The following is a 12,559-nucleotide window of genomic DNA, read 5'->3' as shown; positions in this document are numbered from 1 at the left end:
CATCCTCACTCTGAAATTCTTTTTCCTTTTCCTTTGTGCTTAGTCTTTACCTAAATCGAGGTCCTGAATGGTGGAATTTCTCAGACCACTTGTCTCCTCCCACTGTACTAACACACTCTATTGGGAAAACAACATATCTCATTTTCTCCTATATGCCTCTATATAGAAACTGTTACTAGATCAACAAGTTAAAAGTAGTTCAGGCTGGTGTGTACCTCAATGGCAGACCACTTGCCTAGCAAATTGAGACCATGGGTTCAAGCCCCATCCATCAAAAGGGCAGAAATTCAACTTCTAACTGTGCAATTATCTTTCTGGAGGCCATGAAAATGTTATTTGACTTCTGTATTATAGAAGTAGGAAAAGCCCATTCCAGCTGCCTTTTGTTAGGACCAGCAGAGAATGGAACAGCACTTTAAATATGTCCGGAATGCACAGACGGAGATGTTGCTCTCTTGAGCTCCTCCACTGTGGTCTCTCAGCAGTCAGTTTGTGTACAAACTTTTATTCTTCCTAAAAATAGGAAGTACATATGGCACAGTGATTATGAACTTCGTCATTCAGGGGAAAAAGTGTTTTAAACAAAACAAAGCTTCTACCTCTTGAGAACTCTGGTAAAGAGCGTTATGAAGAGGGCGGCCTGCCTGGTCATGCCATGCATGGTACGAACGGACTAGGAGCTGTGCACACACAGGTCTGTAGGCTTCAGTCCGCTCAGTGGCAGCAGGTATTACAGATTACACAAGATGCTTCCTTAAGTGTCATTCTGCTTTGAAGGAAGTTTCCAGTTTTACAGCGCTGCTGGCCCAGTGCATGACCACAGGCCATTCAGACTTCCAATACCAGAACGATCACACACTCAAAAAGCAAAGCACAAACAAAGAAACCACTTCTGGAAACCAGGCACACTTGGTTTGGATGAGGAATTTTTGTTTTGTTTTTTTGAATAAGGTTTTTTGGTGAAATAAAAATATTTGAAAAAAAAAAAAACCTTTGTTCTTTAGTTGCCTGAGTTATTTAAACTGGCAGAAAAGTGAGTGTCTATGAAGATGGCACTCATGAGCCCTCTGCAATGTGATCCCCTGCACAAAGGCACGCCAGCAAGAGTAGTCGCTATTCCAGCAGGCAACACTACCTGAGAGAGACAGAGAGACAGAGACACATATACACAGAGAAAGAGACACAGAGACAGACAGCGACAGAGAGACAGACAGAGAGGGGAAGGAGAGAACATGATGGTGGAAGAGAGTATGTTAGGGATTTTCATAGGGAGTGAGGGAGAGTGGGCAATAGATATGATCAACATACATTATATACATTTTGAAACAGTCATTGAATAAGTGAAATATATAAATACACACTATATATTTAAGGAAGAAGAGCAAGAATAATATCATGTCACTTTGAAAACTACGGAGGAGAAAGCTTGAGTCCTTACCCAGCAGTAAACTGCTAGGAAACTTGCCAAGGCAGAAGAATACTAGCAGGACAAATGATCTCCACAGTTCTCTCCCTATTAGGAAAGTTAGGCCAAGGGCAGTGGCCATGGACTACCCATCGTATTCCACTCCATACTGTATAACCAGCTGCCCCCTTTCTCCCTCTGCACCCTGCTCCTGCCTCAGACAGGAAACTAGCTCCCAGATAGTTTCACTACTTTCCTCTCTGCTCTCGGGGCTCTAATCCTATATGCGGTAACAAATCACACCCCACCTTACCTACTCCTATTTTTTTTTTTTTTTTTTTGGTTTTTCGAGACAGGGTTTCTCTGTGTAGCCCTGGCTGTCCTGGAGCTCACTTTGTAGACCAGGCTGGCCTCGAACTCAGAAATCCGCCTGCCTCTGCCTCCCGAGTGCTGGGATTAAAGGCGTGCGTCACCACGCCCGGCTTCCTACTCCTATTTTTAAAAGGAACACCCTCAAAGACAAACACAGTTAAAGAATACGCAAACTGAGAAAGACCCATCCATATGTAGGTAAAGAATTCCTGATCTAACACACTTGTTTTACAAGAACACCAAAGCCTAAAAATAAGAGATGTATGTATGTATGTATGTATGTGGAAGAAATACTATAGGATCTCAAAAAAAAAAAAAAATCAACCTGTGTGGTTTACAGAGTGATCCTAGGAAAAACAAAACAAAACAAAAACCTCAGTAAGTCGGACTAGAGAGATGGCTCAGGGGTTAAGAGCACTGACTGCTCTTCCAGAGGTCCTGAGTTCAATTCCCAGCAACCACATGGTGGCTCACAACCAGCTGCAACAGGGATCCAATGCCCTCTTCTGATGTGTCTCATAGTGTACTCACATATATAAAATAAGCAAATCTTAAAAAACAATCAGTAAATCTTAACAGACTAAGTAAGGAGATTAGAAGGCTTTAATCCTAAGCCATGAAAGTAATGCTTAGTATTTACTTAGACCTGGACAGCAACTTTCCCTTGAACTGAGCCAGGCCACTCAAGTGCAACCTAGAGAAGACATCAGTCAATGCACTGGGCCACCTACTGCAATGGCCTAGTGAGAGCCACAGCAGAGGCTGTTCATGCATAGGTAAAAAAGAACACCCAGCAGTGCTGCCAGGAAGCTAGCAAGTCTTGCCACTCTCCGTGCTGGCTTTGTGCTGCAGCACTCCCTTTTGGGGGCAGCAGTTCACAGCATGAACACACCTATCCTGACATTTTGGAAAGACACTAGTCAAATGATACCCACTCTGTTTTTACCTATGTTATTAAGGTTTTTTTTTTTGTTTGTTTTGTTTTTTTATTAACAGGAAGACAATTTCTGAACACTGCCCAGACTTTTGGTGTTTTGAGACAGGGTCTCATATAGCACAGGCTAGTCTCAAATTCACCGCGTAGCCAAGGATGAGCTGGGACTCCTGGGCCTCCTGCTCCCACAATGGGGGCCTTTGAGGGCTTTTGTTGGTTGGTTGCTTGGTTGGTTTTGGAACAGTCTCACACTGCTAGCCAGGCTGCCCTGCAAGTCAGGCCCATCCTCTTGCCTCAGCCTCACAACTTCTAAGATTATAGATGCAAACCAAGCCTGGCTATGTTTTGGTTTTGGTTTTGAACTTTTTATTGATTCCTTGTGATTTTTCACATCATGCACTCCAATCCCACTCATCTTTCCCTCCTTCCATCTCCACCCTCCATCCTTGCAACCTCCCTCCCAAAAGAAAATTAAGAATTAAAAAAGAAAACATCTTGCCATGGAAGCTGTGGTATGTGGCAGTGTGGTGTGTCATAGTGTGTCATGGTGTGTCAGGGCCTGTCCCACAATATATATACTCTTTGCCCAAATAGCTTTACTTGCAAATGTTCATTGTAATGAGTCACTGGTCTGGTTCAAGGCCCCAGGCTTCTGGTGCATCATCAATAGTGGATAATTACAGGGCTCCTCTCAGATATCCTATTATTGCCCTGGGTAATGGAGATCCTTTGGCTTTGGATCTGCAGGAATGGCCCCTTCATAAGCTCCAGCAGTTCACAGATGGGGTAGATGATGGGGTGGGCCAACTCAAAGCCCTGGATCTGTGCCTGGATGGTAGCTGAGTTGGTCAGCCTGCCAGCTCTCCTGAGCAGGAGCCACCAGGGCTAGCTCTACCACCCTCCTGAGTGCTGTAGTAGCAAGGGGTGGGGCTAGCTCTACCATACCACCCCAGCCAGGGGTGGACTAGTTCTGAGTTCTCTACACACATGCCACCAGGGCCAGCTCTACCATGATGCCCAGCTTTTCCAAGCACTGCAGCCATCGATGGGTGGAGCCAGCTCAACCCACACCCTGACACTAGGTCCAGCTCTACTCTGCTTCTCAGGTATATTTCTCTGCTGGCTGTATTTTTTAACGAGTATTTTTGTAAGATGCATCTTTTCTAAAACTAAGTGCTAAAGTATATTGGTCCTTACCTCTCTAGTAATCCCAAGATTTTGTAAATAAGAAAGGAAGAGGGAGGAAGGGGAAAAAGGAGGGACAGAATCACACAGAAAGGAGTCTCAGTTCTCGGACTGCTCTGGCCAACACTTACACCATGTGCCCCCTGGGATGAGTTTCCAGATGGACTCTGGTGCTGTCATTTACAGAGAACTCTGGGTGTCTGAGCCTCTAATTTTTAGTCTCCACTCACAGCATCACCTACTGTGTCTATTCCTGCCCTCTGGGGAATGGACCTCTCAGAGCCCATTTGCTAGATTTCTTAATGAAAACCCAACTTTCCCTACTTGATCTAATTTTGCTTCAGTTTGTATCCTGGGTCAAAAACTGTTAAGTTTGAATAATAGTAATTTGGTTTATCCCACCTTCCCTGGTTATTTTTAAATTTAGGATTCATCATAGAATACTTTATCTTTCCCTTACTGTTCAATTTATATAGTTTTAAGTACTTTTGCCTGGTTCCACAGTAGAAAAAAATATACTTACCCTGCTCCCATGGATATGCATAAAAACTTTTTGGATACTTTATTGGCTTCTATTTTTCCATAGTTTTTTATTTAAATAGCCAAAGAAAATGTGACCACTCCTGCACTACTCGGCTCTGGGGTCGAGTGCTGAGAGCAGCTATCAACCCTGACTAAAAAGGCATTGGGCTCACACCAGCTGTTGGAACAGAGCCTAGTGTCTTTGCTCCAGAAAGCATGGTACCTCATGAACATTTGATCTGCCTGATTCATTTTGCATGTGTCAAAGCAGAGTAAGAGCAAAGAGGGGACCTACCCAGAGTTGGGCAAGGGTCAGCAAGAGGACCGAAGGCTGCCAGCCTTCTGCGTTTCCCAAGTTTCTCTGCAGGGCACCATTTACGTCAAACCCTTCATGGTTTCTTCCTACCAGCAGAGAAAACTCCAGAGGCCTGTGTCTCCATCTCAGCCTAACTCAGACTGGAGCAGGGAGCAGGGCAGCGGGGAAAATGAGAGCACCAGTCTTAGAACAAAGACTGGGTTCTCTTTGACTCTAATCTCCTTGTTCAGGAAAAGCAAGGCTTCCCTGGGTCTCTGGCTTCTCAGCTGCCCATGTTCTAACCATGGATCTCCTCCTGTAGGCAGCCTGAGCTCATGTAAGTTCTACCTGGAATCCATCTTCAGGCTCCTCCTCACCTTACTAAGGGTCTGGCATATCCTGGTTTTTCCTAATTTAGACAGTGCTAAGCACTTTCTCCTCAAAGCTTAGAACCTACTTTTGCATCTGCCCAGGTTACTCTCCAGAGCCACACGAATAGTTTCCCCATTCACTCAGATGAGCCTTATAAAGCGACTTTCCCCAGCTGAGGTTTTCATCATCCCTCTTTGATCCATCTCTCTTCACAGCTCTTACTACATGATTCGTGTGCAATCTGCCTCACCTACTGGAATCCTGGCCCCGCTTAGGCAGGAATGTGGTCTCCCTTTCAGAGAAGCACTCAGCATGTAAACACTGGATCTTCATAAGACGACAGTGCTCTGGCTGTGAACCAACGAGGGCAAAGACGTGATGCAGGCTCTGCCCTCGTTCACTTGCTTGTCAGCACTGATGCTTCTGACACTGTCCTGGAAGAAGGTGCTGCATGGAAATCCCAAATGCAGCAGATCTTCCAGCAGGTGCAGCAGATGGCTATGGGAGATGCATGCAGTCAGACACAGAAGCCAGGGCTCTGCAGGCACCAGAAAGGTTCCGTTCTAAACAACACCACTGTGCAACCTGGAGACTCCCCCTAACTTCTGTAAAAAGGGTAACAACCCTCCTCAGGGTATATATCAAGGGTCAAGGAAAATTATTTATGTTGAAGCATCTTGTAAACTACAACACACCATACCCTACAGGTAAAGTATGACTTCTAGGCACAAGGTTCAAACAGTTTACTTGCAAATAGGCTTAAAGTACCTTACACACGAGGTGTCTATCCTTAGCTATATTGGAATATTCAAATTACATGTATACTACTGAACTTTTATTTTGGGGGGGTCTTTCTCTTTTCTCCTCTCTTCCCCTCCTCTGCTGTCCCTTCCCCTCCCACCCCTCTTTCTCATTTCTCTTCCCTTCCTTTCCCTCCCCTCCCCTCCCCTTCCCTTTCTTTGAGACACGGTTTCTATTAGCCCTGGCTGACCTGGAACTGGCTCTATAGACCAGGCTGGCCTTGAACTCAGAGATTTGCCTGACTCTGTTTTCTGCATGTCAGGATTAAACTACTGCTGAACTTTGAAATATGTACAAGTTCTGCTATAACATCTAAACAAATTGTCATCATTTTGAGTGAAGGCACACCTCCTCTGGCTAATAGTTCCAAGTAGCTACAAGATACAGTCACCACCTGATGGAAACGTCTTTGCTAAGTCCTTGAGTGCATAAGTCTGTTAACTTTACGCTGTCTTGGGCACACACTGGCCTAGAGGGACAGGTTTTCTTTTTCACACCTTTGTTCTAAATCTCAAGAGAGAAGGCTGCTTCCACCAGAGTCTGCGGGTAGGAAGCAGACCACTATAGGCCATGGCCTTCAGAAGGAGTCTTATCTCCCAACAGTGTGACCTTAGGCAGGTTTTTTAAATGTCTCTGAATCTCCTTCCGCATTGACACAATAGTGATGAATCAAGCTTCCAACAGCTGTTAAGTAGATTATATTTCATGTCAGTGCCTAGCACATAATAAGGATTCAGGAGATGTTATTTCTCATCACTCTTTCTTTAAAACCAGAGAAGAGTTACTTAACACTGTTAGTCAAAGCAATAGTAAGTTCTCCTTTGGGGCCATGTTTAGGCTTGCTGGTAGCCAGGCTACAGTTCATTAGAACTTCTATTCATGTTCAGAACGGTCTGAAATAGCTCTTTGAAAGAATGGCGTTGAAAAATAGAGCAAAAGAAAAAGCTTCATAAGTTGCCAAGATTCTGTCTCAGCTTCAAGAATTTATCAGTAGTGCAATCTCAAAACCTTCTGTTCAAGCTCCCATTGATACATGGTCTGCTGCCCTGAGAAAGCCTGGGTTCAAACAGCAGAATCTCAGGACAGATCACTGGCAAAATTGTGCATTTTCATGAGTTTGTAAAATAACAATATTGTACCAGTTTTTCTAAAACTGTGGGTTTATTCTACAGAAAAATTCTCTAGGATTAACTTTGCTATTCTATTCTGTATTTATTTAATTAAATTTTTGCATAAATTGGTTATCTACTATGTAAGTTGCTATTCATTTGGTCAAGACGTCATGCAATCCTAAGTACCTCCTAAGGTGGGATGGTGGGATTTAAGCAAGGATGGCAGCTGTCAAAGACACAGAACTCTATAAAGTCTCAAGAGGTCTACTTCTTCAGAATCTTATAGTTTTCAGGGACAGTTTGCTTCCATTCCCACTTTACAGATTAATAAAAATGTAAAAATTCCTCCCTCTGAGCTTCAGGGAATATCATGGAAGAGAGGTGGATAAAATCTAAGCACCAGAGGATAGGGAGAAATACTGGAAAGCCCTTCTGAAAATATGGCCATGTGATAATCAACCACATTATGTGGTTACCTGTACAAACCTGCACAAAATCAGACCCTTCAACAGTCCATCACGGATGAAAAGGATTTTAAGAGTCCCCGCCTCTCCCTGAGTACTCACCAGCAGCTAACAGCTACAGGAAGGAGGTCATTTCCTTTAGAAATGTACAGGGTAATAACCCAAGGTCCAGTAAATAACCCAAATGCCATACTCCTGCAAGTACACCTAGCAGATCTCAAGGGAACATGAACATTTATAGACATACACACATGCACACGCGCATGTACACATATACAGAGAGAGAGAGAGAGAAAGAGAGACGGACAGACAGACAGACACATGAGAGTAGCCGGGGATCTTGTTGAAAGAAGGGGTTAGACAGGAGTGGGAGGCAGATAACAGAGAGTACATATTATCAAAACATAGTATACACGTACAAATGAATCAATCAAAAATATTTTAAGTGTAAACAATTCTTTCTCTGTACTGGCACAGAGAGCTATTCTGAGCCATTTTAATATTTAAAATGCTTATGCCAAGAAGGCAGGTTAACATGACATCAGCAGGCTAAAGATCTAAAGAGTAAATTCTAGTTTGTGGTCATTTAATACGCACGCTTCTTTCGAACAGCCCAAAAGCCTATCTTTTGATCATAAACAGCAAGTAAATTACCCCGTACTTTCAAAGTCCTACCTTTTGTGCATCTCCTGTGAAATACGCAATGGCCAGGGTGGGCAGAATCATGAACAGTGCATTGTAATAGAGTAGACCATACTTCCCCAGCTCCTAGATAGGAAACAGTTAAGTATTGCAGTTGGTTCTACAAGATAGGTATATTTAAACACAAAGAGATTACTATTCCCATTACACATGTATATAATGTTGGGTGACTTTTAAAGTTAAAAAGTGTTAATTTAAATAATTAACCTTTAAATAATTAGCCTTTAAGTCTGAAGTGGAGCCCCAGGTCTTTATGTCACTGGACTCAAGCTGACCAGGTCATGATTATAAGCATCCCTGAAGTTACAGTTCTGATTTACTAAAACCACCTCAGTGTGGGCACACTGGCCCTAGGTTAAACCAAATAATAGGTATCTATAATAGGCTATATCTGTAAGTATCAATGGAAAGGTGTGCCTCTTTGTACAGTACCAGGAAAAGACCAACAGTGAGATTACATGACCTTTGACAAAAGGTGTCCATGACTCAGAACATGAACTAGGCTGGAGCAGAGGGTATGCAGGACACACAAACACAGACACCATCCACATAACTGACAAGTGACAAAAGCACAAATGTCCACACTCTTTATTTATTTCTCTCTTCTCATTCTAATGACTTTCAATGTCATTCTCTCTTATGACACTGCAAGTTGTTCTAATACTAGACCTCACTACATAGCACAGGCTGGACTTGAACTCACGATAGTCTTGGCTCAGTCTCTGGAGTGCTTGGATTACAGTGTTGCCACCACATGCAGATTCAGTTATTCATTCACTCATTCGCCCATTTATTTATTTATCTATTTATCTATTTATTCATTCACTCATTCGGCCATTTATTTATTTATCTATTTATCTATTTATTCATTTATTTAGGCAGACTCTCATATAGCTCAGGCTGGTTTCAAACTCACTATATAACTAAGGATGAAGCTGAACTTCTAATCCCTTTGCCTACAACTCTATAGAGCTCGGGAACTCATCTGGCTCATGTGGTACTAGGGACTAAACCATGCATATTAGGCATGCACTATATCAACTAACCTACATTGGGCATGAGAGCACATGTCTTTAATTCCAACACTCGTGAGTTCAAGTAAGTATAAGATTTCTCTATATAGCAAGTTCCAGAGCAGCCAAGGCTGCCCAGTGAGACTGTATCTCAGAATTAATTAATTTAAAAACCTATCTCCAAAGAAATCAATTTAACTCTACCCCAGACCCATAAATCAGCTTTAGAGTTTTAATACAAGTAAGCCATAAGCCATTTCCAAGTGTGGAACTGAAGAGCTCGCTTCAAAGACTAAAATCCACAGAAACCTTTATTTTCTTCTAGGTTTCGGGGTATATTCTAAGCAATGATCTCCAAAACAGTAGTCATTAGCCATATGTAGCTAATTCAATTATAATTACACAAAACCACTGATTTAGTTTCTGAGATATACCAATCACTTTTCCCATTCCCAGAAGCCATGTCTGTAATGAGAGCAGAGACAACACCCACCATCACAGAAGCCTCTGTTGGGCAGGCTGAGGCTGCTGGTTCACTGTGGAGCAGGCCTTAGTATCCACTTTGTGAAACAGCAAATGAGCTAAAGGTAACATCAGTGTAAGTCCAAACTGCTATCTTTCCTCTTTTAAACAAGGATAAGAAACTGCTACTAGTAACATCAGTTAAAATGATGTCATCAAGTGGAGGAGGAGAGCAGGCACTTTACAAAAAGTGTTAGCAACACATTTGTAGTGTCTTTAGTGGAGGAAAACCCAAAAGACCAAAAACCAAAAACCTGCCAAGAATAAGAAAACCCGTCACACAGCCACACAGTCTACAGTCTTTTCTGGGGGAGAGGCAAAAATCCTGGCCAACTGGAAACTACCTCAAAACAACAACTCCCAGGAATCCACAAGGCTCGCCATCACTCCTGAGGTATGTTTTTACCAGTCATCTGAGCTCCAAAATGTACTTGAACTAATTTCAGAAATACCCTACACAAAACAGAGCAGATAAGGAAACAAAGGGGTAAGGCCATCTGACTAAGACAAAATACGAGCAGAAACATGTCAGTTACAAGATTCAGTTACAAGATAAACACATATCAGCTGCTCAGGAAAAACGATGGTGACATCTGAGATGAATATCGATGTGAGCCCTCACAAGGCCATTAGGAAATTAAGGATAACTCCTTCACTCAGAGCTCTATGACAAAGAAAGCCAAAATCCAGATAGCTGTTTTCTTACAGTAACTTAACCGTACAATGCAGCCAACAATACAGGCCTCAAACACCTGGCTTCTGAGGGTCTGGACTGACGCAAGTCACAACTGAATGTGTCTATATGTAAAGCAGATTGTGAGCAAGCAGATAGTATTGTGGAAAGCACTTGTGTGCACACTGCCAACAGGGGGCAGAAGCTGAGGTCTGGGCCCAGGAATGCAGGCTCTCTGAGCAGGCCCAGCATGCCCTAGCCCTCAGTCATCCTTGTCCCATGCACCCTTGTCTTGTCTTCCAGCACTCACTTGCCAACTGCCCAAATTTCCTGTACTTCTTTTTCACATCAGGCCCCTCACTAAGTTGTCAGAATACAACCATAATCATGAAGACATTGTTCTTTGTGGATATTTTTCACTTTTCCTACCTCATTCTAAGTCAACATTCATACACTTCCTTCTAGAAAAGCCAACATTACAACCTAATTTAACTTAAAAGAGATTTCATCATTGTTTTGTTTCCTTGGGTGGGTTTGTTTGTTTGTTTGTTTGTTTGTTTGTTTGTTTGAGATAGTGTTTTGCTCTATAGTCCAGGCTGGCCTCATTATGCACCCCAGGTAGGCTTTGGACACGGTGATATCCTCTGCCTCAGCTACCTGAGTGCTGATGTGCCAGGCATGGGCCACCGTGCCTTGTGATCATAAATTTATTAGCATGAACACATTCACACTATGTCCTTCCAACTCTCCTAAGTATGTTTCTTTATTCCACACTTTCCCCACCATCCTTGAGCATCCAATGAAGAAGCTGTAGTGTGCTACTTACTTTTGAGTCTAACTTCTGTTTCACGTATGCACCATTTGCTGCTGTCAGGACATCATTGATCAAAATAAAAACATATCCTTCCAGATCAAAGGCCAAGTCAGAGCTGCCGAATATAAGCAACACTTTAAGATCACCTTTAAAAATATGCAGTTAATTCCAAACAGATCTGGGCCAAAGTACTTGCAAGAACACATTCTCATCTAGGTAGCCTCATGCAGTTAGCAGCTACCAGTGTTTCCTAAGACCTGGCCACATTTGTAAATTTTATGAGAAACATCCACACTTATAGATGGCACCACAACGAGCCAATCATGCAGCCAGACATCATCTGTCACAGCAACATCTGTCACAGCAACATCTGTCACAGCAGCACTTAGGAGGCTGAGGCAGGACAGCAGGCCAAAGCCACTGTGGGCTACAGACAGAGCCTCAGGACAGCCTGGGCTACAGACAGTGGGGGATATAGACAGAGCTCCAGGGCAACTACATAGCTGAGACCCTACCTCAAACAAACCTCACACACACACACACACACACACACACACACACACACACACTAATTATTATTTTGGTTCATTGTATACTGCCTTAAAGTCAAAATCAGATAATAAGCAACCAAATTTACCATTACCATCTGTGATAGCAGAAGGCATTGGTTTCCAGAATAAGGAAGCCAGAGGATGAAGCTCTGAACAAGGCTTTATTTTTTTTCTCAAAGATTCATATAAAATATTGGAGTAACTTGTCACTGACTGGAATTTCTGAAGCATGATGACAGTTCTGATATCAAACCACAAGAGTGCATAAGCAATTACTAAGAGGTTAAGTAGTTCGATAGTGACAAGGTATAACTAGAGAGAGCAAAACAACACAGTTCCTACAACTTACTAGCCTGAATATCACAAGCACTTAGTAAATGTGAAATGCAAATGACAATTTGACAGAGTATACCTGCAGTGCACTCTCACACCCCCACGTTCTCTGGCTTTGAAAAGACACTACATAACTCGTGGATGCACTAGTAAAGGGAGCCTTTAGGCCACTGCAATTTCAGGCCAAAGGGAGGCCCTGCTGTTTAGTACAATTTTGGTTCTCACTGGCATGGAGGAACTATTTTACAATACACCGGGTTTAGTATGGCACCTCTCAGAAGAAAGGTAGCTGGCTAATATGGAAGACTTCTCAAAGGAGGCAAGGCAACATGGAGGGGAAGGCAGTCAGCTCTGCAGCTGACTCCCAGGAACCAATGTTGTTGTTGTTTTCTTTTCTTTTTTTTTTTTTCCTAAGAATAAAATTTCAGTATCAGCAAGATGGCACTGATGACAGGCACTTGCCACTAAGCCTGATGATCTTCTTATTCC

General features: G+C 42.8%; 1 protein-coding gene across 1 annotated transcript in view; it reads right to left on the bottom strand.

The window, feature by feature from the left end:
• Slc35d1 (solute carrier family 35 member D1) overlaps positions 1-12,559 on the bottom strand; it is a 44,687-nt gene that overhangs the window by 26,131 nt on the left and 5,997 nt on the right. The window contains exons 7-8 of the mRNA XM_021160645.3: positions 11,199-11,301; positions 8,138-8,230 (exon numbers count right to left, since the gene is read on the bottom strand). Coding sequence (XP_021016304.1) covers positions 8,138-8,230; positions 11,199-11,301 — 196 coding nt within the window. The remainder of the gene's footprint in view (positions 1-8,137; positions 8,231-11,198; positions 11,302-12,559) is intronic.

This window comes from Mus caroli, unplaced genomic scaffold, assembly GCF_978045245.1.
Source record: "Mus caroli unplaced genomic scaffold, Mus_caroli_1 scaffold_6, whole genome shotgun sequence".
In the NCBI taxonomy this organism is placed as follows: Eukaryota; Metazoa; Chordata; class Mammalia; order Rodentia; family Muridae; genus Mus; species Mus caroli.
The sequence above is the reverse complement of the archived record's forward strand: the minus strand, read 5'-3'. Positions and strand labels throughout refer to the sequence as shown.